Genomic DNA, 27654 nt, shown 5'->3' with positions numbered 1-27654 from the left:
GAGGCCTCCGTTGGCAAGTTCCTTTTTCTGGGCCTCAGACGGCAGCTCCCTTTGCGGGGCCTCTGGCGGCAGCTCCCTTTGCGAGGTCTTTGTTTTGTGGGACCTCTGCCAGCCTCCTTTTGTAGGTTGGCTCATCTGGCAACGGCATGTGACGGGTCTCTCTTCAAAACTGCCGCTATGCCTTAGCATGTAGATTGGCCCTTCCTTGATTTGCTAGGTGTCAGGTCACCGTTGATGGTTTGTGGGTCTTAAAATCCATAGTATGGGCCATGTACTGTGTCTGTCAGGCCATAGATAGCTGCATCTACTTGCTGTCTGAACAGCTCCAGCTCTTCACTCTTCAAGGCACCCCCCTCGGAGGGGGGTAAGCACTCCGGGACCATCAAGTCCGCAATGCTCACAGATAAGTCCTATTCAGCACTGAGGTGGTTCCACCCACTCTCTGGGTAGGGGTTTGCCTTGCAGGTTTTTCGTCCTGTGGAACCCCCCTTGTTCGCAACATGTGGGTCTGCGTATGGCTTGTGTCTGGCTCAGTATAGCGTTTCCTTCTTATACGCTTGGGCAGTTCCTTCCCCCCCCCCCCCCAAATTTTACATTTCCTGTATGCGCCTGGTGCTGAATCTTCCATGCTAGGGGGTATTTGTCCCAGTGTCCAAGCTGGCACAAGTTCCGAGTGTTCCTTCGTTCTGTTCTGTCCGACCTCAGGGACCAGAGGTCAAGCTGGAATCCTACATCTTCTCAGGGTTTTTTTTTCCTCTCAATTGTAGACGTCCAGGATGCTTTCCTGCACAATCCTATGGGCGAGGGACATGTGTTTCCTGCGATCTGCTGTTGGGGACACGTCCCATCTATTGTGGCATTTTACCTTGACCTGCTTTGTTGCACCCAGTTTTTTTTCTGAGGTTTTGGCTCCAGTCCTGGTGTTGCTGAGGCAGCTGGGATTGCTTTGCCTGGTTTCATGGGCGAGTGCTCTTCTAGGTCACTGTGACAGATAGCTTAGGGGACCTAAGGCTCCCTGCAGGGCTTTGGCTGGTTACGGAGCATCCTGAAGACCGTTCTGACTGGGAGACTGGAGTCTATGGACATGATTCTCGTCTCAAAGCATGCCAGCATGTTTCTTCTGGTGGACATTGATTTGGAATATGGTCCGATTACTTTTGTCTTGTGGGTATCCTTCCAGCAGTCCTGTTTGTAGACTCTGTTCCCTATGGTACCCACCTTTCTAGATGGCCTTGTGTGAGCAATTCCATGTGAGGATTCTGCCGTGGGAATTGCATTTCTTTAGACAAACAGTTCTTCTGGACCAATCGACAAGGGCTTTCCTCTTATGGTGGTTCTGGTCCCCTGTTCGGCTATCCGGGGTGCACTCTCTTCCCTTCCTGTGGACGGTCATTAGTATGGAATGCCAACCTACCCAGCTGGAGGGAGACCTATTGGTTCGTCTGCTCTTTACTGTCTTCGGGCACGAGAGTTAAGGTTGACCCGTTTTTTTTTTTTTCTTACCCTTCCCCCTGAGCTTCCTGTCTGGATCTGATCTGACGCTACCACTACTGTGGCCCAGATTTTCAGCCAGGGCCACACGTGCAGTGTCCTTCTTTTATCGTGAGGGGCACAGCATGTTTCTGGCCCATTGTGCACATATCTGGCATTGAGAATTGGCTCGTAAAGTGAGTTATGTTTTTTGTCAGATTTGCCTACAGTGGAGAATCCCTGGAGGGGTTGTCCTGATAGCCTACCTTACAATGAGGTGTAACGGTTGGTGGAGACTACAGGTAACCCCCGGCGGATGCATTGGATGCGTTATGTTCTCTTGTCTGCTGTAGGGTTCATGGGACGGCAACTGTAGTGGTTCCAGTCCTTCGGGTGGCCCCAGACTTGTCTGTAGTACGTTGATATGGTACGGCTGGTCTTGGATGTTCCCTGTCGATTGCCTCTTCAGAAGGGGCGCCTCCCTAGGGTCTAGACCACCCTGGATGATTTTCTAGGTGTTCTTCGTTGACATTTCCTGTGTTCTCTCTGTGACACTTATTGGGTTTGAGTTGGGGTTTTGGTTCTCTAGAAGCCTTCCCTTGGACGGTATGGAGGATATTACCTGGCTTTTCTTTCTTAGAGGGTTGCTCTTTTGAGTATTTTTGCTTCTGCGGGGCGCATCTGAGTTGGCTTATTCGTCTTCCTGTTTGTTTTTTCACAGAGATATGGTGATTCCTTTTTTGTGTCTCCTGCCTGGCAGGTGGTGTCAATCTCTCACTTACCTGAGAGTATTGCTCTGCCTTTCTTGTGGCGATGTCTGGCATCCTAAGGAGCTTGCGCTGCACACTTTTTGATTTGGTCTGTGTGGTTCATGTGTCCTTGTACACTGCGACCTCCTGCCAGTTGGTTAGGTGTCTTTTATGTTCCTGTTGGGTTCCTGGGAAGGCCTGGACCTTCTCTGCCAAGTTTTTTTCTGTTGGATGCCTGTTCAGGCGTTCACTCCTAAGGGCGGGTTCCTCCCATAACCGTTAGCACATGCTCCATGAGGGCTCTAGTGCCTCTGGTGCTTTCGGGCATCTGTGTCTCAGGGTTGCGAGGCAGTTCCTTGTCTTTATGTATGTTCTCTGACTAAATTTTCCCTGTTGATGTGTTGCATCTTCAAGTGTTTTTTTAGGGCGCAAAGTTTTGCAGACGGTGTTTACGCTTCATTTTGGCCCCCTTAAGAGCCGGTTCACACTGGGGCGACTTGGTCGCCTGACAAGTCGCCGTGGGTCGCCTGCCATAGATTAGCACAGGACCCGTTCTAATAGGAGCGACACTTAGAAAAAGGGTCCTGTACTACTTTGGGGCGACCTGGAGCGACCTGCATTGACTTTAATGATATGAAGTCCGTGCATGTCGCTCCAAGGTCACGGTGCGCGCTGTGCACCGCGACTTCACAGGTCGCCCCGGCAAGTCGGATAGCCTCAGTGTGAACCGGCTCTTAGGGGTTGTTTGGTTGGCATGTTTGCCTGGTTGCTCCAATTGTTTTTTGGTTTTCCCACCCCCTCACTGAGGCACTGCTTTAGGACATCCCAATGGTCAAGAATACAGAAGAAGCTGTGTCCCTCAATGAACGTAAGCAAAAACGGGATTTTCGTTACAGTAAAATTACTTTCTCTGAATTCATTGACGGTTACAACACCCATCCCTCTGTTGGTTTTTCTCTACTTATACTGCTTTGTTACAAAACTGAGCTGCTTATGGCAGAGAGGAGGCTGACTATCAGCTAGGACTGCCCATAGGCGGTGCTGAGTTTTTTTTTTTTTTTTTTCTGCCTAGTGTCCTACTCCTGTAGGTGGCATTATAACCCAATGGTCAAGAATACAGAAGAAGTTGTGTCTGTCAATGAACTCCGAAAAAGGGATTTTTAAAGTGGGTAACAAAAATCCAGTTATTTACCATGCATTTCTATGGAGTTGGGTTTTTTATGAAATCTCTCATCTTGATTGAGGCCCTTACCTTTTTCTGTGTTTCTTCCGATAGTGGTGAGCAAGTCTGGAACGCTCCAGATTATGGCCCTTCCAGAGACCAGTTTGTTGGTCTCTACAGAGCACATTCACTGCTTCTTCTTCTTAAAAAAAAAAAAAAAAATAAAAATGCATACATTTGATTACAAGTCAGTGAGCTTTCCCAGATCCGTCATCAGTGTCAAGGATGATGACTTCAATAACTTGAAACATGTACTGGACTCACCATGTCAAATGGTTCCTGTTTGAATTCACTTGTATTGTTTTTGCACTTTTACAATTTTTTAATAAAAAACTCCTGTATTGTAAAAAAAAAAAAAACTCGGACCATATAAATATGCATAGTAGAAGAGACAATATAAAAGATATGTCTAGGCAACTAAGGACAGAATTAAGGATGCATGTAACCATATACTTATTACTTCTAAACAAGAATATGGGTAGTGCTAATATATTTCTACTCCTGAGAGAGGCATTATAGTCAAGTATGCTACAGTACAGTAAACAACAATGTAATTTGCATTAAGACTTTTCTAATGGGAATGATAGAATATAATCTGTTTTACTACTGTTTAAACCACCCAAAATCGAGGGTTCGCCCAATGTAGAAAGTGGTAAATCTGTTTTTAAACAAAGGCTGAGATTTAAGTTGAAAATATATTTGCAGGCCTATTTTCACAATTTAGATTTATTTTTCAGGTTTGATTCCAGGAGGAAAAGTGAAACTAATACACAGTTCATCTATAAATCTTATTGACAAGTAAGTATACGTTTCATGTGGGATCTGTGACTAGACAGTCTTGTGCAAAGTTTTTTCTTTTGACTGCTTTTTTCTTTGAACAAAAAATGTGGCTTTTATATCTTTGTCCTTGGCAAATTGAAAGCAATTCTCATATCAAATAATACCAGATGGAGGCAGCAGAGAAGTGTGGATCGCCAACATGCCGAACTAGTAAGACTCTGTTTACAGCAGACACTGGACATTTTCAGTTCTCTTGAGTTTAACTCTTAAATTGACCACATGGAAAAGAGCAGCTTTGTTGCCCACAACAACCAATAACACCTCCTAATGCCTGTATAGCTTTTTGTAAAGTGAACCATGTACCTTAAATGTCAACACAGGGCTGCATTATTATTTTTTTTTAAAAAAGGTCTCCTAGACATTGGAAAAAAAAAGGCACAGGCTGCAATACTCCCCTTCACTTAGATCGTATCACTTGCAGTACTTTTTCTCCACTACAAGATGTCCTCATTCTCCAGGGATTAATGGTGCCTAGCGTTTAAACACCCTAGAAGACTGAGGACATATTGTGTGTGCAGGACTTTATGGACCCACCTTTTAGTGTCACCATCGCCCCAGTCATTCATGCTGTAGTGTACTCACATTAGCGCAACTGAAGGAATAAATAAAATACACCAGAAGGGGGAAAAGGTGGGTGAAGGGTCTGGTGTTCAAGGGTTTTTTTTTTTTTTTGGAGATGGACAAGGGTTAAAGTATTGCTAAAGGCAAAACGTTCTCTTTCGTTTCGGATACTTGTCAGTTTTTATAGCTGTCTGTGCCCCCATTAAGGAGATTCACACTCTTGATTTTTTCCTGTATACCATAATAATTGAAAGTGAAAGTATAAGAAAATCCCACATTTTGGGTTGTCCCCAGAAAAGTAATATTGGGGAAATCTTTAAATAGGGACACTAGTTCTGGTGACCTGGGGGTTCCCAAGGAATTGCCTTAATTTGCATAGATTTTCTCTCACTTCCTGTTTAGCTATGGAACAGGAAGTGAGGATACATCTCTGCAATGGGACACAGATGCGAGAAAAAAAAAATCTAACAATAGTTATAACCCTCCCTTGCTCTTTCCAAAATGAAAAAAAATTTTGCTTTTAGTTCTACTTTAATAGTTGGAGGGGGGGAAGGAATTGAGTTTTAAAGCTGATCTGCAGCTAACCCAATAAAGTTATATTTAAAATGCTGATACCCCATCATGCTTTAAAATGTATGATTACCTGTGATTTTCATGGCTTTGTATTTTAAATCAGTTGAAATTTTATTTTCTCTTACGTCCTCCGACAGTCGCCGCCTCTTCATATTCGTCACATATGGGGGTATTAGACTTTGCTCCGAAGGAGTAGCTAGGCAACAGAATATGTTAACATTAAAGCTTTTAACATATCCCACCCTCAAGGGGTGGTTCCCTCAGTCAAAACCCTCCTACTTCCTGCAACCATATCTCAGTTTCAATGTCTAGCTTGTCAGGAGTGGCTGGCTCTCTCTGTGCTGGGGCTTTGTGCCCCAGACTCTTTCTTCTTTTTTGATTTTTTGTTTGAGTTTTCTCTCTACCTTTACTTAGCTGTTCTTTTTGTCAGCGTTAGTTAGTTCTTCGGATGAAGAGGATCATGCGGGCTGGGTCTCGGGCTGATCCCCCTGGTCGCAGGTCGTGGGTCAGTGGCTTCCCAGCCTGCCATCGAGCGTTCAGCCAGGTAACGCTCCTGGCACAGTGAACGACCCATCCCTGTTCGGTGCAGGGATGATTGGTGAGGTGGCTACCTCACTGGACGCTGTGCGGTTTCTTAACCCCCATTTTGTGCGTCTTGTATGCGACTCTCCCTGCCTCATGTGCAGCGGCTTGTTCGCCTGTGCGGGTCCCCCACGCCATTGTGAGGTAAGTGTATCTATGTGGGGACCTGTCTGTCTGGGGGGGTGTCAGTCTGGGACTGTGTAACCTGCCTCTGTTCACACTGTTTGTCTCCCTATCACTCGGCTGCATGCTGTGGGCTGCAGGGGGGGGGGGGGGGCGGAGCTGTGTGACACTGTGTGTGTCAGCCTTGTCAGTGTGAGAAGCTGTGTGCTGTGGGGCATGTTTTGGGCATGTTTGGGCACTATACAGCGATCGCTGCGGCGATCTGACATGTTTTTTTATACATGGATGACATGTGTGCATTACTGTACTGTGGAGCGGCGGTTTCGGCGCCAAACGGCGCCATTTTGCCTACACTCGCTCCGGCCGCATGTTCTACATGCATGGCGGCCATTTTCTTGTAGCCTCCCATAGGCTTTCATAGAGCGCCCTGGCAGCATCACTTCCTCTTCTCCAGGAACACCGATCGAGGCAGCGGCGAGGGTCTCCTCAGGTTATATCCTTCTTATCCATTGCCTGTGTCAGTTTTATTGTCCCTGTGGGGGTCTCATTGTGCTTGTGTGTGGTGCGGTGGGCTGCGCTCGCCGCGCTTGTTAAAGGGGCAGTTAACCCTTTATCATCCGGCATTTGTAATAGGGGCAATGGATTCTCAGGAGGGCAAATTTCCTACCGCCTTGGTGGAAAGCCAGGGGACCGCTGTTTCCCCCCCAGGGGGGGATTTAGCCACTATTGTGGCTGGCCTTGCTGCTCAGGTGCAGATGCTGGTGGCTGCTCAATCTACTAAAAGACCCAGAGTTTCTCTTTCCTCTGATTCTGAGGGTGAAGGTGATGGGGCTGTTATGGCGGTGGCCTCCTTACCGGGGTCCCGCTCCTCCCTGGATCTAGTGGGGTCCGAGGTGAAGGCTGAAGTTGAAGGGGTTGATAATTCTCCCCCTGGCTCGCCTGAAGAGCTTGCAATCATGGATGAATTGATTGCTTCCATAAAACAAACGCTGCGTTTGCAGGATGAAGTGTGTCCCCCCGCTGCCTTGGCGGCTTATGGGACGCAGAGAAAACGCAGGACGCCACAGGTTTTTCCCTGCAATGATGATTTTCAGCGCGCTGTTAAGGAACAATGGCGCAATCTGCGCAAACCTTTTGCTGTACCAAGTAGGTTCAAACTGCGTTATCCTTTCTCGCCTTCCACTGATGAAAGGTGGTGTGTGCCACCCCCAGTGGATCACGCAATGCGGTTTTAAACAAATTCACTGCGATTCCTGCAGAGGATTCCCCTGTGTTCCGTGATGCCACGAATAGGAGATTGGAGTCTCTTGCCCGTCATACTTATTCTGTTACGGGTTCTATGCTTAAGGCTCTGTTTGCCTCTCTCATGGCGGCCCAGGCGGTCGCAAGTTGGACGCAGATGCTTAGGCGCGTCCTAGTGGCCGATTCGGCCTCGCCGGCGACCCTGGATATGGTGGATCAAATCCACCAGGGTGTCATGTATCTGTGTGATGCGGACTTGGACCTAGTCCCGTTGGCTGCACGTGTGCACAGCGTGGCGGTGTTGTCTCGCCGCCTGGTTTGGTTGAAATGTTGGTCGGTGGACCAGTCTTCACGTAAGACCTTAGCCAATCTGCCTTATGATGGGTCTCGCCTTTTTGGGGAGTCCTTAGATGTGTTGATTAAGGGGATCACCGGAGGTAAGAGCACTCTCTTGCCCCATTTCCCCAAGGCTAAGGGGGCTTCTGGGAAGAAGCATGCTAATTTTCGGCCCCCTCAGGGGTCCTTTCGTGCCTTTCGGTCGCACTACAAGGGCAAACCGTTCAAAGGTCAAGGCTCTCAGAAGAAGCCCTGGTCTGGAAAACAGAAGTCCGGTCAATCCAGATCCGCAGCCCATAACAGTGCGGCCTGAAGGGGCGCCCTCACCCAGTTTTGGGGTGGGGGGACGCTTGCTCGGTTTTCTTCAGCCCTGGTTGGCCCGCGTGCGGGACAGATGGGTTCAGGAGATCGTTCGATCTGGTTACAAGATCGAGTTTCTCTCTCGGCCGGAGAGCAGATTTTTTCCCTCAAATCTTCAACTGTCTCCAGAGCGTTTACGGGACCTGCACCTGGCGGTGCGGGACCTGAGGGCTCAGGGAGTGGTAGTTCCGGTGCCTCATCGGGACAGATTTCGGGGGTTTTATTCCAATCTGTTCACCGTGCCCAGAAAGGAGGGCAAGGTTCGTCCAATTCTGGACTTGAAGGCTCTGAACCGCTCTGTGCGGGTTCGCAAGTTCCGCATGGAATCCCTGCGGTCGGTGGTGGCTGCCCTGGTTCCGGGGGAATTCATGGCCTCCATCGATTTGAAGGATGCGTATCTTCACATCCCCATTTTCGAGGGTCACCAGAGGTACCTTCGATTCGCCATTGCGGAGGATCACTACCAGTTCGTGGCGTTGCCTTTTGGTCTCGCCTCGGCTCCGCGGGTCTTCACCAAGGTGCTTGCACCGGTTCTGGCATTATTGAGGGCCCAGGGCATTTCTGTCCTGGGGTATCTGGACGACATTCTGGTTCAGTCTGCGACCAGCCAGGGTCTGGAGAAGGACCTGTCTGTCACGATGCAAACTCTGCAGGAGTTTGGTTGGACGATAAATTTTCCAAAGTCGACACTGAGTCCGTCGGTTCGTCTTCCCTACCTGGGAATGATTCTGGACTCGGTGCAGGCGAAGGTCTTCCTGCCGGAAGACAAACTCAGAACTCTTCAGGAGGAAGTCAGGTCCCTCAGGGACGTTCCGCACTCGTCTCTGCAGACGTGCATGAGATGTCTGGGATTGATGGTCTCGGCCTTCGAGGCGATTCCTTTCGCCCAGTTTCACACGCGGGGTCTCCAAGCGGAGATCCTGTCCATGTGGGACGGGCGACCTCAATCTCTGGATCTTCAAATCTCGTTGAGTCATCGCACCAGAAGAGACCTTCTGTGGTGGCTCCAATCCCCGATGGTGTCCGGGAGCAAGTCGTTTCGTCCTATCTCGTGGACGGTAATTACCACGGATGCCAGCCTGTCGGGCTGGGGTGGTGTTCTGGGCGTTCTGTCCGCCCAGGGGACTTGGTCGGAGGGGGAGTCCTCCCTTCCGATCAACATTCTGGAATTGCGTGCGATAAATCTCTGTCTTCATCGCTGGACGGGCCGGCTGCAGGGCTGCCCGGTTCGGGTGCAGACGGACAATGCCACGGCGGTGGCCTACATCAACCACCAAGGGGGCACCAGGAGTGCCCAAGCGGCTCGAGAAGTGGCCGACATTCTGTCTTGGGCCGAGACTCATGTCCCGGCGATAACGGCGGTTCACATTCCGGGGGTGGAGAACTGGCAGGCGGACTATCTGAGTCGCCAGACCCTGGATCAGGGGGAATGGTCTCTCCACCCGGCTGTCTTCCAGATGTTGTGCGCGAAGTGGGGTCTTCCAGATGTGGACCTGTTCGCGTCTCGTCTCAACAACAAGGTGAGAAGGTTCGTGGCAAGGACGCGCGACCCTCGGGCAGACGCGTCGGACGCGTTAGTGGCCCCGTGGCATCAGTACAGGCTGATGTACGCTTTTCCACCGATTCAGTTGCTGTCCAGGTTCCTTCGCAGGTTACACTCGGAACGCAGCACAGTGATTCTTGTGGCACCGGACTGGCCTCGCCGGTCCTGGTACGCAGACCTCGTGAATCTGGCGGTCGACGCCCGGTGGCGTCTGCCTCTTCGAGACGATCTCCTGTCTCAAGGACCGATATACCATCCTGCTTTACAGTCGCTGGCTTTGACGGCCTGGCTGTTGAGACTGAGGTCCTGAAGGAAAAGGGTCTCTCCCCTGAGGTCGTTCATACCTTGATCAACGCGAGGAAGTCTTCCTCGGGGAAGGTTTATTACCGTACTTGGAAGGCCTATTTTGCCTGGTGTGAGTCCAGGGGGTTTTCACCCCGCACGTACTCAGTTTCCCGAGTGCTGTCCTTCCTTCAAAGGGTGTCGATCAGCGTTTGGCGCTGGCTACGATAAAGGGTCAGGTGTCTGCGCTGGCCGTTCTGTTTCAACGTCCCGTGGCTTCCAACTCCTTGGTTGGCACTTTTGTTCAGGGAGTGCGGCATCTGGTTCCTCCTAGGAGGGATCCTCTGCCCCCTTGGGACTTGAATCTCGTTCTATCTGTGTTACAACGTGCTCCTTTTGAACAGATCAGGGAGATCTCGTTGTCTATGTTGTCCAAAAAGGTCGCCTTTTTGGTTGCGATCACTTCGGCTCGCAGAGTGTCGGAGCTGGCGGCTTTGTCCTGCAAGTCTCCGTATCTGGTTGTTCATTTGGATAAGGTGGTCTTGCGACCTAATCCTTCTTTTCTTCCGAAGCGAGTTTCAGAATTCCATCTTAATGAAGATATTGTCTTGCCTTCGCTGTGCGCGAAGCCTAAACATCCAAAGGAGGTGAGACTACATTCTTTGGATGTTGTTCGGGCGATAAGGGTTTACCTTAAATCGACTGAGTCTTTTCGAAAGACGGACTCCTTGTTTGTTCTTCCAGAGGGTCCTCGGAAGGGCATGGCGGCGTCGGCCTCTACCATCGCCAAATGGATAAGGCAGACCATTGAACAGGCCTATGCTTTGCAGGGGAAGGTTCCCCCTGTGCCTGTGAAGGCGCACTCTACTAGATATCTGAGTACATCTTGGGCCTGTCGTCATGGGGCTTCTGTAGCCCAGGTGTGTAAGGCGGCGACCTGGTCGACCGTGCACACTTTCACAAAATTCTACAAAGTAGATGTTCAGGCATCGGCGGATGCTTCCTTTGGCCGCAAGGTTCTTAGTGCGGCAATTCCCTAGGGTCCCTTGTTGGGGACCTCTGGCTGTTGGGATAAGTTTTTTATCCCCTGGTTATTTGTCTTTTCCTGGGTTGTTGCTCCTGTTGAGCAATTATTTTTCCTGTAGCCCAGCTGGTTTCCTTCTTTTGGTAAGGTTCCTTTCTTTGATGCGGAGACTGCGTTGCCTTTCGGCGCGGATGCGTTTCCCACCCCTCATGTTTGCACTGCTTTGGGACGTCCCCATATGTGACGAATATGAAGAGGCGGCGACTGTCGGAGGACGTAAGAGAAAACGGAATTTTTGTAAAATCTTACCTGTAAAATTCCTTTCTCTGAGTCCTCCGACAGTCGCCGCCCCCGCCCCTCTTTTGGGGTTTGGTTGTATACTCTACTGCTATTCCACTGAAACTGAGATATGGTTGCAGGAAGTAGGAGGGTATTGACTGAGGGGACCACCCCTTGAGGGTGGGATATGTTAAAAGCTTTAATGTTAACATATTCTGTTGCCTAGCTACTCCTTCGGAGCAAAGTCTAATACCCCCATATGTGACGAATATGAAGAGGCGGCGACTGTCGGAGGACTCAGAGAAAGGAATTTTACAGGTAAGATTTTACAAAAATTCCGTTATTTGATAGCCTAAAAAGGGTTAGGTCTGTGGCCACTATGTACATTGCAGCCACCAGTATGGCCACGTCTCTCATCCACAGCATCTTTACATTAACACATGTAATTACTGCTGTACAGCACTAATGCATATAGAGCTTTTCTTTGCGTTGCATTAATACATACGTCACCACAATGCATGGTTGGGAATAAGCCCTAATAAGATAAAGGTGGTTTTGGGCTTTATTTAAAAAAAAAAAGATTTTTGGTCAAGTAAATCAATATATTATAGAACACTTCACTTAATATACTTAAAATCAATTCTAAAATAAAATTGACAAAAAGCCAGTTTTATTTGCTGTTTTCTGTTTTTGCCATTGATATATTTTTTTTTTTATTTTGTAGATTTTTTCACAAAGATGTTCTGACTCTGGGATTCCCTGAAACTATGAATATTAAGTTCCTTCCGCAAGACTCCAACCATTTTGTCATTGGAACAGATATTGTAAGTTAGGCATGTTTTTTATGCTGCAATACAGAAATATGTGTTCCCCCTTAAGTTATAACTGACCCTCTGATGACTATCACCTGAATTTATATGATGGATATGAGTACAGAAAGATTTCCACGTTTTTTTTTTTTATTTCAGGTTAAATATTTATATTAATAACCTATAAGATTTTTGTGTTGTGCTTTTGTGCCTCTTTTGTGTCTTCTGTATTTGTATATCCAGCTGTTTTCCTATTTCCCACAATTGTTCAGATAAGTTTGCCTTTCTGGTCTGGTCCAGACCCTTTTTCGAAATTATTTGTTGGTTACCATAGAAAATCTTTCAACATACAGAGCTCAAGTATTAGCAGACAGAATAGCTGCCAACTTGGCATAGCGGCTAGTTTAGTAGTATACACATATCTGTTTTTGTACTTTTCAGCTGCAAAAGTGAAACATTTTAAACATTTAAAATTTTATTTGCCAACAGGGAATAGTAACCCACGGAACACGATATGGATTGATAGAACCACCAGTGCAATACTCATCTCTGCACAGCAGGCTAAGACCATCAAAGGTCACTGCAATTGATTTCTCACCGTTTGCACTCCCAGCATTTTTGGTAACTAATTTTAATTGTTGCACTAAAGCTAGTTAGTATAGCAGTGATGTACAAGTAAGGTTGGCTGAATCTAACCTTTCTTAAAATTCTTCCTGTCTCAGAGACAAAACAGAAGGCTGAAAATTCTCTTAGGCCTCTGTCAATAAGCTTTGGCCCTGTGGCAATGGCATTAGTTTGATATCGGTTTTAGAAGCTTCTGAGATCATTCAGAAATCATTGACCGGCTAACGTGTATGTGACCTGCTTCAAATGGGTTTTGCATTCTCACAGACTTGCATGGGAATGCAAAAGCCATCTATATAAGCTCTTCGTCAATTATCATCTGAAAAAAGTATCCACATTGGAAAATTTCTCTTATATTCCTGGGCTGACGACTGTATTTTGGAGTTTTCCTCACAAATAGAAGGATTAAATCTTCGCAGTAGGGATGCAGACATCAAGAAAAACCTGACAAAGGTTTTAACACTTCACCTGTCTGCCCAAAAATAAAAATTTTAGCTTTAGATACACTTTAAACTCCTCAGCTCCAGAGGTTTACCCTCCTTCATGACAAGGCCACTTTTTGCAATATGGCACTGCGTAATTTTAACTGACAATTGCATGGTCGTGTGACACTTTTCCCAAACAAAATTGATGTCCTTTTTTCCCCACAAATAGAACTTTCTTTTGATGGTATTTTATCACCTCTGCGGTTTTTATTTTTTGCGCTATTAAAAAAAAAAAATTAAAAACAATATTTTTTCTTTATGCTATAAAACATACCCAATAAAAATGTAAAGAAAATTTGAACCTCTGGTCCCAGTTACCAGTAGGGTCGTGCAAGGTGGGACTTTATTGGGGTAGGTAAGGCAAGGTAAGCATATTACTTAAAAACAAGTTTATTACAGAATAACATCAATTACAAAAATGCACATAGTGCAATCTTGTGCAAGATTAATAACATACATATGTATATAAATAATGCATAGATGAAAATGGATACAAACAAATCCACTCATTCAACGCGTTTCGCAATATATGACAAACTACACGTTGCTTCGTCAGGAACGAGCAGAAGATTTTTCATCTATTTGCTTATGAAGAGAAAAAAAGGAAATACAATAAGTTACATAGTTTATATCATTGCAACCAGATTAAAGTACATAATACAGATCAAAAGCTTACCATGCATTTATGAATAGAGTTTTACAATATTTTTCAATCAAGCGGACTCCACATGATGGAAAAGCTCCAGGGGTGCAGTAAGTCCCAATCCTAGCCTTCCTGCCTAGAGGGTACCGAGGTCCCAATCAGGGGTTGGCCGTAAACGTGCAGCCTGAACCAGCCATACAATGGTTAGGTTCCTTGGCGGGAATTGGACCTCACACCGGGTAAATGGTAAACTGGTGTAGGCTAATGAAAAGCAGAAGACAAGGAATCAACTATTATGATCAGAAGACCTTTTAGAGATTCCCGGGTATAGTACCAGGCTATGGGACAAACAAGAGATCTCCCCATACATTCTTTCTGGGTTCAAGATATCCCAGATATCTCATCTACCTTAGAACATGTAAATAATCTTAGTGATTAGAGATAATCCTCTATGGAAAATATGTTTCAAGTTGATATACAGCCAGCCTCACAGATATGAGCCCATTAGTATATGGCACAATAACCTAATTACCCCATATTTCCAAGTATAATTGATTCCATAATAGGGGAGATCGCTTTAATTGCCCACCTTATAGCCTAGAATTCGTTCTGAATAGAGACATATTGGTGATTACCTTGAAGTCTTATCCTTTGTTTCAAACCATTCAGCCATGCGGGTGCACGGTAGGAGCCGCTGCCGGCGTCCCACACGTGCGCTCCGCTATTTATGGCTGGTCCCACCGGAAGTGACGCTGCCAATGTCACTATTGGTAGCATGAGGCGATACCTGGACCCTATGGAGGTTACACAGGCAGTTCAACTCCTCCAGGGTGACACATCAATATGTGCCATTGCCAGAAGGTTTGCTGTGTCTCCCAGCAGAGTCCCAAGAACATGGAACAGATTCCAGGAGGCAGGCAGTTACTCTAGGAGAGCTGGACAGGGCCTTAGAAGGTCCTTAACCCATCAGCAGGACCAGTATCTGCTCCTTTGTGCAAGGAGGAACAGGATGAGCACTGCCAGAGCTCTACAAAATGACCTCCAGCAGGCCACTGGTGTGAATAGCTCTGACCCAACAATCAGAAACCATTAATGAGGGTGGCCTGAGGGCCCGACGTCCTCTAGTGGGCCATGTGCTCACTGCCCGGCACTGTGGGGCTCGATTGGCATTTTGCCATTGAACACCAGAATTAGCAGTTTACTTGCAACCCTCCCATACAAGCCACATTTGTGGAGAATTTGTTGATTTGTTGTCACATGCACACAATGGCCATTCTATGTCATAAATTCCTGCAACTGCTTCAGAGTTGCTGTAGGACTCTTGGTAGCCTCTCGGACCAGTTTCCTTCTGGCTCTTCCAGTTTGGAGCGAGGTCCTGATCCAGGAAGGGTCTGTGTTGTACCAAATACCTTCCGTTTCTTAATAATAGATTTCACTGTGCTTCTAGGCATTAATAAAGCCTTTCAATTTTTTTTGTAACCATCTCCTGACCTGTCCACAACTGTATCCTGAAGATCTTTTGGCAGTGCCTTGCCACCCATAGTTGTTTGTTTGCTTCAGTTTCATTATCAGGGACTGAAATGCTCCAGGTAAGCCCTTTTACATGCTGAGCTAATCAAAATGACCACAGCTGATCACCGTTAAAAGTCAAATGGCTTTGTGTGCCATTAAGAGTGCGATTATCTAAAAACTTGTCAGTCTACTTTTCTTCTTTTAAAATGTGATTATTTTGTGTGTGTGTATATGTGTGTATGTATGTATGTATATATATATATATATATATATATATATATATATATATATATATAAAAAAAACCTATTAGGTACAACTTCACTGTTTTTATTATAGTCTGACAGAGCGGTCACATGATCGGGATCCACTCTTATTGGTTCTCGATCATCAGTGGGGATCCAGGCTGTGAGTGACGGATGGGTTTGAGAGCCAGCAGCCACATGTACTGTTTGCTGCTTGCTCTCACAGCGAGAATTATTAATGCATCCTCTGCACAGAGCATCGTGCTGGGGAATGGTTATAAACAGATCGTGGGCAGGAAGAAGTTAATAATTGGGGCATGAAGGGGCACCCATGTGAACAGTAAGAAGCATTTGCAAGTTGTGAAGATCTTGTTATTACTTGATTTACCCAAGTTTGGCTGACATGTAAAAGCACATGGAAGGGTGGGTTATAATTTTTATCTTTTACTATTTATATTTGCTTTTTGTGAAAAATGTAATGAGGGATATTAGTTACAATATATACACGGCAGAAATATTTATTTGTCTTTCTTTGCTGTGCTATATTAAGGTAGGATGTACAGATGGCTGTATACGGTTACACACAATGAGTGCGGAGTATCCAGTAACGCAGTGGAATGATACTACTGGTGGCCAGTCCATTATTACACTACAATGGTCACTGACAAGACCAGCCTTGTTTTTTGTCCTGGATGCTGCATCCTCTATCCACATATGGGATTTGGTACAAAATGATTTACAGCCAATAGCCAAAGAATCCATCACATCTGACCAGTAAGTGTACATTAAATGATCAGTTTTAAATTCTTTAGTTTGTCCTCTTCTGTCCCTCTTTCTACATTTTTTTTATCTTCCTTTTTCCATTTTCCTCCTTTTTTTTTTCTTTTCCCCCACAATACTCAGATCTTGTTGTGAGACCGTTCATTTAAACACAAATCTTCCTATAGGATCATATTTGCATTTAACAGAATGTATGCATGTTATTTACCCGTGGAAGTCCCCTTGTTTAAAAGGACATACCCTTTGTTCCTCCTCCTGCTGATTTATAAAGGTTGAGAGGGGAGGGGTGGGAATGCTGGTCCAGTACAGGGGGTAATAAGGCACTCCCAGAAGAGGAGAGCGTTATGATGTGTAAGGAGCACAACCCCTCCCTCCTTGCACACCACAACCCTCTTTGATCCTGAAATTGTGCTGACCCAGCTTTTCCACCCTCATCTCCTTACATAACCTAATGCACAGCTGCCCAGGGAGGAATGACGGGGAATATTATAGAGTAGACTTTTTCAACCTATTGAACAATAAGGAATTCTTAAAATAACTTTCAATCTTAGGGATCCTCTACTAATATGTAAAGCTCACAGGATAGTATTGTGAACATGAAGGTGTGGTTAAAGGAATAAATAAAAGCATAAGAAATGCAGCATACTAGGTCTACTTGTTGTAGTAATAAGTAATTGTAATAATTATAAAATTAAACCAATAATCATGGCCAGAAAAAAAAAGACTGTTCAATTTGTTGTGCTCTTTAACTTTATTAAACATGCCACTTTAAATTGATAGTCAATTTAAAAGTGCTCCTTTACATGGGGGGGGGGGGGGGGGGAAGTTTGGTTTGGTGGTCAGTGGGAGAATAAAAAAATAATTGATCCTGTTTCCTTAAAGCATGTTACACGTAATTCAGTCCCCTGTATCACCTGAAAAACGTGGCTGATCCTGCCAGTTTTTGCCCTCCCCCCTGTAAACTGACCACGGTCTATCATGGCTGCTGAGCCTTACACCGTGATCAGTTTGCTTGCCTCTGTCATTTGCAGCTCTGCTGTCCCCCCCCCACACACACACACACCGGTCAGCTCTGTGTCAAGGCCCACCCCTCCCCACCTGCTGAAATAACACTGTTATTTTCTGGTACTCACCTGTCTCCCTTAATGCAATGTGCCTAGTGTATCTGTTTTAGTAAAAAAATGCCATTCTATACTGTATTTCTGAGCGCCTCTTGGCGCTCACCTGACCGGCTGCCTCTCACCTCCTCTTCCCCACTGACGTTAGCGGGGGATTCTCGGCCCCTCCCACTGTTCCCTATAACATAGCAGATCTTCACTTTTTTACTTCAACTAGAACATGTTGAAGCATATTTAGATTTCGGTGATTGGGTGCAATGCCCCACAATGTGCAGATAAAATTGCTGCTTTGCTTTTTTGAAAGAAAAAAAAAAGCAGGGCCTTTTTTTGGGTACGTTAAGGTGCAATGGCTGCTGATTCAAAATGAATAAGTTGCCTAATGCTGGCCATAGACAATTCATTTAATTTTGTTCAGCCAAACAAAAAAAAAAAAAACAGGAACAGATTTCTCAATCCACACGAGCGAGATGGATGGGGGAATCCTCCCTCTTGGGACATTTGGTATTCTGAAAGTGGGACTCTCTGCTGTTGAATCAGTGGCTACAGCAGATTGGCTACAGCTGGTTGATGGAGAAAAAACTTCCAACAGGCCCATTAGACCAAAGCTGATCTAACGATCAAAATTCAGCCGCTCCCTGCTGAACTGGCTGAATTTCAATCCATCTATGGCTTTACAATATGTGCCTTGGTGTTGAAGCACACTGGGTTGTAGTGTGAAAGGGGCCATGAAGTTGTTGTGGAGGAAAGGTTATAACCTATATCTATGACCACAAAGGAAGCGAGCCGAATGTCCTTGACCCTGGGAAGCATTACGTACCTTGCAAGGGTTCCAACCATTGCACATATTGCTAAATGAAAGTGCTTTTATTGTCTGTGTCTCTGCTGGAGAGACTCCCTTTCTGTCCTGGGAACCACAACAGGAAGGGATAGAACATTTTCCAGCAGGGAACATTATTAACATTACAATATAACAGAGGCTCTATTCCTTCCCTACTCTATTGAAAACTAAAAACAAAAGGTTTTAGCTTAAGTTGGGGTTTAATAGGCCAAATCTGCTTATACTCTGGTTGCTTATATCTGCAAGAATAATGCATGTTGAAGACATCTACACGACTTCCTCTAGGTTGAACCTTGCTTTTAGGAGTTTCCTCTTTTGATCACCAGCAGGCAAGATTGACCTGTTTTAATTGATAACTATAGCTAAAATTTGATTAGATTGTCTACAAATGGCAACAACGCATTTAAATACAGTAAGTCTTAGCACATCTAATTCAGATAACAGATGTTAAACTTTCCTTACACCAATAGTGCAGTTATTCTTAAACGAGCTAAGGCCTGCAGATCATTGAACAGCATCTTCTGTGATTAATTGGAAGGAGTAGCAGCCTGTAATACCCGTTCATTAGCAGGCCATTTTTCAGTTTTCTGTGCTGTGATTGTTTGACTGATAATTACTCGGTCATGCTACACTGTTAGTACCAAGTTACTTTTATATCTTTCTTTTAAGACAGGAAGAACTTTCTTTTGGCAATATTAAGTTTTTTTTTGTTTTTTTAAAACTATATAAAGAAAAAGATTAAAGTTTTATAAAAATGTTTTCTTCAGTTTTTGTTGTAAAACATTTCAAATAAAAATGCCAGGACAGTACGAACAACCCCAAAATGATCACCATAGTGATCTAACTTCTTGTCAATATTTTTGACGAAACATGCAGGTATTAAGGTGGTTAAAGTATGGCGCTTGGTAATGTTGCACTAAATACAGCACATCATTGATGTAGAGATCGTTGCACAGTGGGAGGAGAGGGAGAGAAGGGGTTATCATACAGGTCACATTTAATGGGGGGACATAGATGAGTGGGGTTAATGTGCAGGCTAAGAGAGGTGAAGGAATTATACAGTCCAGAGACAGGATGGGGACAAGATGTACAGCTCAAACTCAAAAGATGTGGAAGTGAAAAGGTAAAAAAAAAAAAAAAAAAATCCTACAAATTAATCTTCAGATTAATTAAACCTCCCTGCCTTCTAAAGCCTATCCTTCATTTAATAAACCTTTATTCATAAATACTCCTCTGTTGTTAGAACAAGGGGGCTGTCAAATACTTGTAGTGTTTACATTTTTAATTGCTGTGATATGCCATTGCAAGGCACAGAGTTACTCTGATTGGCTCTGTGCATTTTGCCTGTGATATGCGTTGTCTAAAAACAGTGCGATCATGGGTATTGAGTATGCGGGTGTGCACACATGTAGCAAACAGATCGCTGTTTTTAAACAGCACTTAAGAATAACATGTCCACCTCTCCGCCATTTTTTACAGTGGTATTGTTATAGATAAAGCGTATTTGAAGCCAATACTTTTTATTATATGGTTAGAACTCCAGTCGGACTTTTCTTGTTGTGTGTCCCAGTTAGGGAAATATACTCTCTTGATTCGTACTGGTGACTACTGGGGCTGAAAGTAAGGGAGAAACCAAAATACTCAAGTTACCAACAGAACAAAAATAGAGTGGAAATCTTACAGTAGGAACACTTGTTCTGGTGACCATTATTACTAGTCAAATCTCAGGTTTTTGGGGGATTTTGTGCTGCTTCCTGTGCATCTACAGATCAGGGAGTGATGGGGAAATATTTCCAATGGGGCACAGATGGGGAAAAAACTGACTACAGGTTTTTACCATTCCCAACTCTATCCAAAATTAAATGAAACCTTTTGGCTTTAGGTATATTTTACCTCCCACATATTAGTAAATGATACCCTGCTGATATCAGACATGTGACAACAATATCTGTTCCACATTTAATGGAAAACTTTTTTGTTCTTCCCAGGGTACTGAGTATGTCAGTTTTCGGTGAACCAGAAAAAAACAATAATCTGATGGGCCTGGCTTTAGCCAAAGCATCTGGAACAGTGGAGATCCAATATATAAAGAAGAAGTGGGCCAAACCGCAGCCAAAGGAGTTAGAAAAACTTCAGTTAATTTTGCAGGAGATTCTGTAAATGTGTAAAATAGCAGACTTTTTATTCATTGTAATGGATTGCCTAATGTAAATTGTTTATCTATTTTTATACTGAATGATATTTTTTGTACAGGCACTTTGTTACTCTAATAGTTTTATGCACTTGGCCATTGATTGGTTAAAGTAACCCCTGTATTTTCACAGTTTTAGGATACAAAGGTTTGCTCATTTATCTGCCCTGTATGTCTGCTTCTTAATTAAGATTGCAATCATTTACTGTCTTATGTGTCTGAGGGACTCCAGCAGTGAGATATCAGCACCCGAGTCCCCAGCTATGCACAATTCATAATATAATTAGATTGAATCTCACTCCCACTGCTGATTTTTGCCTTTATTTTACATTACAATAATGCAGCAAAGTCAGTGGTGCTTTCATGCTGCGTATCAAAGAAAAAAACAGATAAAATGTATCCTTAAGACAGAGAAAAAACAAAAAAAAAACTTAAATTGGATTATATTTTGAGCGAACAGTTAGTGCATACATAAGAGAGAAAAAAAATAAAAACCAGACTGAGCTCAACCCCAATATGCAAAAGTATAATGTATCCCTAAATGGATATATGTATATATAGGAGACCCCGCAAAGTTGCCTGACGCATGTAATAATTAAGAAAGTTAACTTTATTAAACACTTATAACCTGGAACACAAAAAAATCACTAACTAATAAAATCAAATCATAACTGGCCAATTATTGAAAACCTAACAATGGCAGCTGCAGGAAAATTGTGTAAACGCCCCCCCCCCCAGAAAAAAAATGGGGGGGAGAAAAGTAATTATGCGGCTCAAAGTGTTCATAAGTAGGTATATCCCAGTAGGGAGCACAATCTACATGAACTAGATCACAAAATTGAAACTGCTCCTTCATATTGCATATAACTGTGTGTTCTTCAGAATCACTGAAAGGATCCTTTGGTAGGATATATTTCGGGACTATCATATGCCTGAATGTCATTCAAAGTTCATTAAGGGACTGTAGAGTGAGACCAACCTACATATAAACGGTGATGATGGGCCACTGCATTTGGCTAAGTAACATTTCAAGTTCGTGAGGGTGTCTTTCAATGAAAATGTGTTCTAAGACCAACCCCTTTTTGAGCAGCATGTAGCCAGAGTGAGTTTTGGCACATGTATCAAGCATAACTGGAAAACTCCCAGGGAGAGGTGCCCCGGCCATCACATAGAACATTCATATAGTTTGTAGCATGGCACCCTATAACCTCCCTTCGTTGGCAACTAGATAAATACAGGAGAGCACCTTCAACTGTGTGCTATGTAGTTCATGATTGCCCAGTATAGGAGCCATCAGTTTGATCAGGAAAAGTTTCCAAGCCATATAACACTCAAATAGCCATTCATGTGGGTCTTGAAAAGTCCAAGCTGTTCTTTTAGAAAGTGGTGATCTATAAGTCCATGTCCAGAGAAGCCATAGTCTCGTAAATGGATGGAGGAGATGGGGGAGGAGGTATCCCAGAAGCTGGCATCATGGGAGCAATGCTGGAAGCCTGACAAATTTCACCAGTCACACCGGCTGCTTCAAAGGCAATTGTCACCCTTCTCATGCTTCCATGCTGTGTTGTAGTCATAGTGAAGGATGAAATAACTGTGATCATATTGGTAATTATAGAAGTTTTAGTAATTTCCCTACACTTTTTTTATTGTTTTATTCTCTGCCTCTTACTTGCCAAGTACCATAACTGTTATCAGTGGTTCCTGCGGGATTTCTGTATTTGGCTTCACAATAGGTGCTTTGGGGGGAAGAGCTCAGAAAAATGGTGGGAAGGCCTTTCTGCTGGAGTTCCAAAGAATTATAAGACACCCAAGCCCATAAATAGTTCAAAATCAATTTTTGGCCTTGTGCATGTAAATGTTTAATAGCTACTGTGTCTACACGTGTAAATACCTATGTCATTCCCACACCAGGAGAGCTGAAGGGGTTGCGTACAGCTGCCAATACAAGTGAATGTACATGCTCGTGCAATCATCTATCGTTTCTGCATCAATCTTTACTTGCGCATGGGTGTATGGCAGATTTCCACCAAATGAGAAAGGGACTTTTAGTGGCTGCTGTGCGTGGCTCCCTGGCAATGGAAAAGTGCTGGGAATTTTATGCTTAAGGACACAGAAGCTAGTAACATTTTTATTCAGGGGGCTCTATCTAGACTTAGCTTTTATGTTTAGTGGGTTACACCAGTGTAAGGCCATTTATGTTTTGAGATTTTTGGGGGAAGTGGTCAAATACCTGCGGACACCTGTACTCCAAACCTGAGTTTTGTTCAGTAGTGGCAGAGCTTTCTGATCTCTACACTTGCAATTGTCTGTAGCAATTAAAATTTAGAACTCTTATATCCCAGGAGTCTTCGCAGCGCCAGAGACGTCATTTTCACCTATGTGAGAAAGGTGGCCGAGGTCGGGAAGAGGAAAAAATAAATAAAAAGGAAAATAAAAATATCCAGGTCACACTTGATAATAAACAGACTTGCATTCTTCGAACGTAAAGGGTAACTCCCCTTTAGTGGGAAAAAATAGCAAAAAAAAAAAAATATATATTGTGTATTAAATTTTCTACTCAAGTCATGTTGTAATTGAATGTTATTAAAAATTACCTTTCCTTTTCAATCTGCAGTGCTGTAATTTTCTGTAAAATGCAATGCAATATGGAGGCACTCTGTACATAGATGGTGTACAGAACACCCTCTTAACCACTTGCCGACCGCCGCAAGTACATTTACTGCGGCAGTCAGCCCCTCCTGGGCAAAGCGCCTGTAGGGGGCGAGCGTGCCCCGCCGGAGGCGCAATCTCGCCCCCGCTTGTTTACGGCCATCCTCGCGCGTGTGACCGGTGGCTCCGATGTCCGCCGGTCACTTGCGATCTCCTGCTGGAAAGGGAGAAAGGCAGGCGGCTAATGTAAACAAAGCCGTCTGTCATTCTCCCTGGTGTAACTGCAGAGATCATACGATCCTGCTATGTAGGATCGTATGTCTCTGTGGTTACATGAAAAGCCACGCCCCTTGACAGTTAGAAGCATGCCCCTAGGGACACACTTAACCCCTGGATCTCTAATAAAGTTAACCCCTTCCCTGTCAGTGTCATTTTTAGCACTGATTACTGTAGTAATTTCACTGGTATTTTTATGTATAGTATGGTTCCTGCGCTATCTTGGATTTATTCCGGTCACCCTGATGCTGCACCACGATACTGGTACTGTGAAACAGTTTGAATTGCCAATAATTTAAGGGGGTTGTAGTGCGCTTCTGGATGTTTAAAATATATATAAAATGCTTGTGTGTCTTCTCTGAAAGATGTGCGAAAATAATATTTTAAATACTGTGTATGAAGTATATGCTTGTCCTTTTTTACAAAATATTGTTTTAAAACCTTGAATTATTTAAAATCCATTTTTTTGATCAATACTTTAAATGCTTCTAGAAAGTGCTCATAAAAAGGTGCTCCGTGTGTCCAATGTGGATAAATTAATAAATTACAGCAGTATACATCTATATATCAATTCTGTGCGAATAAGCGATTGACCATGATTGAAGGAGATAAAACAACGATGTCGGAACAACGATGTGGGAACTGAGTCCCGTCTCGCGCGTCACTTCCGGGTTCCTCCTACGCGTTACGTCACGGAGTCACGTGACGTGCAAGACGGGACTCAGTTCCCACATCGTTGTTTGCATACTGGATACAGCCGTTCTAAATGTAAGTTTGCTATATTTCTGTACAATAAAAGTTTTAAAATACTACACTATGATGGCCCCATCATTCTAATGAGCCCTAAGGAGGAGAGACCCAGCTAAGGAGACCGTTAAGGAGATCACACCATATAGGAGGCTTGTAAAGATCCCCCCATAGACAGAACAATATCGGGAAGGAACTCAGGATCTCTTTGAAAATTTCCGTTGGTATCAGACACTGCGCTGGAACAAAGAGGGAAAAGGATCCATCAGCTATCCATATATAATACAGGCGTACTATACTCCAAATTGAGGTGAGAATTTAGTGCACCTAGAAGTGTTATCACAGCACAAGGTGGAGGAAAAGAAGATATATCACCGTTCTCTATTTCATTGGTTTTTTGGTATACTGTCACAGATCAAGCTGTTCGGTGCAGCTCGATTTCTCTAACAGACTGCTGTAAATCCACTGGTTGGACTGAATCATTTATATATATTTTTTTAAGTGTCTTTACACATTGGCACAATATTTTTATTGTTGGAGTTTTTACATATTCTCATATTGATATTGACATTTATTGGATGCACAGAGCACTTTCTTTTAAGAAACACCTTTAAGAAGCACTATTTCACTTTTTTCGGTATTAGGAATTATTCACAATAAGCACTTTTTTATATGTATTAGAATAACAGAAGATTCAAAAAAGCTTTTGGAATAATTGTAACAAGGTAACAGGACACCTTACATTTGTATATAAAAAAAAATTTTTTTTTTTTAATTGGATATCACACAGTAGCACTTTAACACATTGTAGCATATTTTTATCTCCTTCAGTGCCGATTCACACTTCCGCGTGTGCGGCGATCGCATGTAATATCGGAGCGCACTGCTCCTTCATTACATGCGATCGGATGTGCAGTGCAAATTCAGCCATACACTTTGTATGGCTAAATTCGCACTGCACCCGCACAAAAGTCGCACATGAGGCATTTTTTCAGCCGCATCAAGATCGGATCGCACAGTGGTTCACACTTGTGCGATCCGATCCTGTGCGAACTGTCAGATCGCACTGCGATATGCGATTAAACTGGGGGTGTCCTTAACATTTCATTGACACCCCCAGCGTATCGCATATGGCAGTGTGAACTGCCAGATGTGCGTTTGCGATGCGGGAACAGGCTGCGAATTTGCAGCCTTCCCGCATCGCACAAGTGTGACCCGGCACTTAATCATGGTCAATCTCTTATTCACACAGAATTGATATATAGATGTATACTGCTGTAATTTATTAATTATCCACATTGGACACACGGAGCACCTTTTTATGAGCACTTTCTAGAAGCATTTAAAGTTTTGACCCAAATAAGGATTTTAAATAATTCAAGGTTTTAAAACAATATTTTGTAAAAAAGGACAAGCATATACTTCATACACAGTATTTAAAATATGCCGCAGTCCCGCAAAAAAAATCGCAGATCGCTGCCATTACTAGTTAAAAAAACAAAAAACAAAAATGATATAAATCTTTACCTTAGTTAGTAAACGCAATAACTTTTGCGCAAACCAATCAAAATACGATTTTTTTTTTTTACCAAAAATATGTAGCAGAAAACAAATTAGCCTAAAATGTTAAAAAATTTACATTTTTACATTTTTTTGGGGAATTTCATATAAAAAAATGTGAAAAATATTGTTATTTTTTCAAAATTGATGCTCTTTTTTTGTTTATAGCGCAAAAAATAAAAATCGCACATGTGATCAAATACCACCAAAAGAAAGCCCTGTTTGTGGGAAAAAAAAGGACGTCAAATTAATTTGGGTACAGTGTCGCACGACCACGCAATTGTCCGTTAAATTCACGCAGTGCCGAATCGCAAAATAGGCCCTGGTCTTTGAGCAGCCAAATCATCCGGGGCTTAAATGGTTAATAAATGTAATTTCCTGCTTGTGTGATTGGTTTTATTGATTTTCCCAGAAGTCTACACTAAGATACAAATCAGAGTTTTTGGCATTCCCTGCACCAAAAATGTAATTTCTCTTTCGTTCATTGACGGACACAGCTTCTGATCATCTTGACCTTCTTCTGATATTCTTGATGGTTATATTGCCCCCTACAGGAGTAGGACACTAGGCAGAAAAAGAACTTGACTACGCCTATGGGCAGTTCTAGGTGGTAGATTCCCCCTCTCTGATATAGGTACTCAGTTTTTTTTTTTGCCTAGTCAGGAGTAAGGACCTAGTTCCTTGCTGGGATCTCTGGTCCTGGCAGTTTTTCCTTTTTAGATTTTTTTCTCCTGTTTTTTTTCTTGTGAGATCTACAATCAACTGCCGAACAGGGCCACGGGCTTGACAATCTAGATCAAGTGGTCACCCTAGTCTGGCCAGTGAGCGCACGCAGATCTCAGCTCCGTGCTAGGTCGGCCGCGACATAGCCCCACCGGAGGGGGGCTGGCCTGCGAGTCAAACGGCTCGCGAGGTTGCATACAACCGGGTCTCGGCCTGCGTGGCAGCGTTCCTCCTGGCCGACAGCCCCCATTTTGAAGGTGAGGAGGTTCTGTCTTGAGCGGTGCCCGCCTTGTTCCTGGTATGGTGAGTAGCTATCCCCCTCTTCCCTTGGAGGGTTTTGGGGTGGACGTGGGCCCCTCCCTGGGACACGCGGACCCCGAGGCCCCCCCCTTGAGTCTGATAGTCCTGTGGGTCATCTATCCCCCCTGTCTTCTCCCCTCATCCCTCTGCACCTATACTGAGGCTGTACGGTGGTCCGTCTACCTTCTGGGGAAGGGTGCTGTACTGGCAATGGGGGTGGGGGGGTACGCCGCCGGCGACAGGGTGATTGGCTGGGGGGCTTCTGCCATGGCCCACCCTTCCTCTGTGTCTTGCTTGGGGCCAGGGATCCCTCCCGGGTCCCTGGGAGCCTTTCGGTGCCTATTTTCTGTATAGGCTGGCGGTCATGTTTGTTTAGCCGCGGCAGCCATTTTGCGTTAGTCCGACATTGAATTGCATGGTGGCCATTACTGTGGAGCCTTCTGGGCGTCCATTTTAACTTTGAGGGCCCCTCAATATCCCCTTGTGCTTACTCTTGGGCCTCCTTTCCTAGATGCCGCACATGGAGTGCTTTGTTCCTGGTGGGGTGGTGAGTTTGGTGGGGTCCCCTCCCTCGAGGGAGGGTGGTGCTTTGTGGCTGGTGACCAGGTGGTGTTACCAGCGCGGTGGGGGTGTCCCTTAGCAGTGTTTTTTTGCACTTTTGTGGGGTACCCTTATTACTCATGGAGTCCTTGGAGCACATTTCCCCACCTGACCCCCTCTCAGAGCCTGCACTGCAGGGCCCTCCGGGTCCCAACCATATATTGATGCACTGACGGCAGTCCTGGAGTCTTTTGTGTCGTGGGTGGAGGTGGCTTTTGGGTGGTGGGGTTGTAAAAAGCGCTCCCCGCCTTCCCCTGCTTTATCTGTCTCCTCAGATTCTGAATCTGAACTGGCCGCAGATGGGGCCTGCCGAGGGGTCTGCGGCCTCACACCCTGAGTTTTCAGATTGTGAGGATGATTCCTTCACTTT

General features: G+C 44.5%; 1 protein-coding gene across 1 annotated transcript in view; it reads left to right on the top strand.

The window, feature by feature from the left end:
* DYNC2I1 (dynein 2 intermediate chain 1) overlaps positions 1–20550 on the top strand; it is a 134514-nt gene extending 113964 nt beyond the window's left edge. Inside the window, exons 19-23 of the mRNA XM_082257423.1 lie at positions 4179–4239; positions 11911–12010; positions 12485–12616; positions 16053–16276; positions 20227–20550. Coding sequence (XP_082113549.1) covers positions 4179–4239; positions 11911–12010; positions 12485–12616; positions 16053–16276; positions 20227–20398 — 689 coding nt within the window. The 3' untranslated portion in view covers positions 20399–20550. The remainder of the gene's footprint in view (positions 1–4178; positions 4240–11910; positions 12011–12484; positions 12617–16052; positions 16277–20226) is intronic.
* Positions 20551–27654: the final 7104 nt, after the last annotated feature.

The sequence above is a fragment of the Pelophylax lessonae genome (genome assembly GCF_965119305.1).
Source record: "Pelophylax lessonae genome assembly, chromosome: 5".
Classification (NCBI taxonomy): domain Eukaryota; kingdom Metazoa; phylum Chordata; class Amphibia; order Anura; family Ranidae; genus Pelophylax; species Pelophylax lessonae.
The sequence above is the reverse complement of the archived record's forward strand: the minus strand, read 5'-3'. Positions and strand labels throughout refer to the sequence as shown.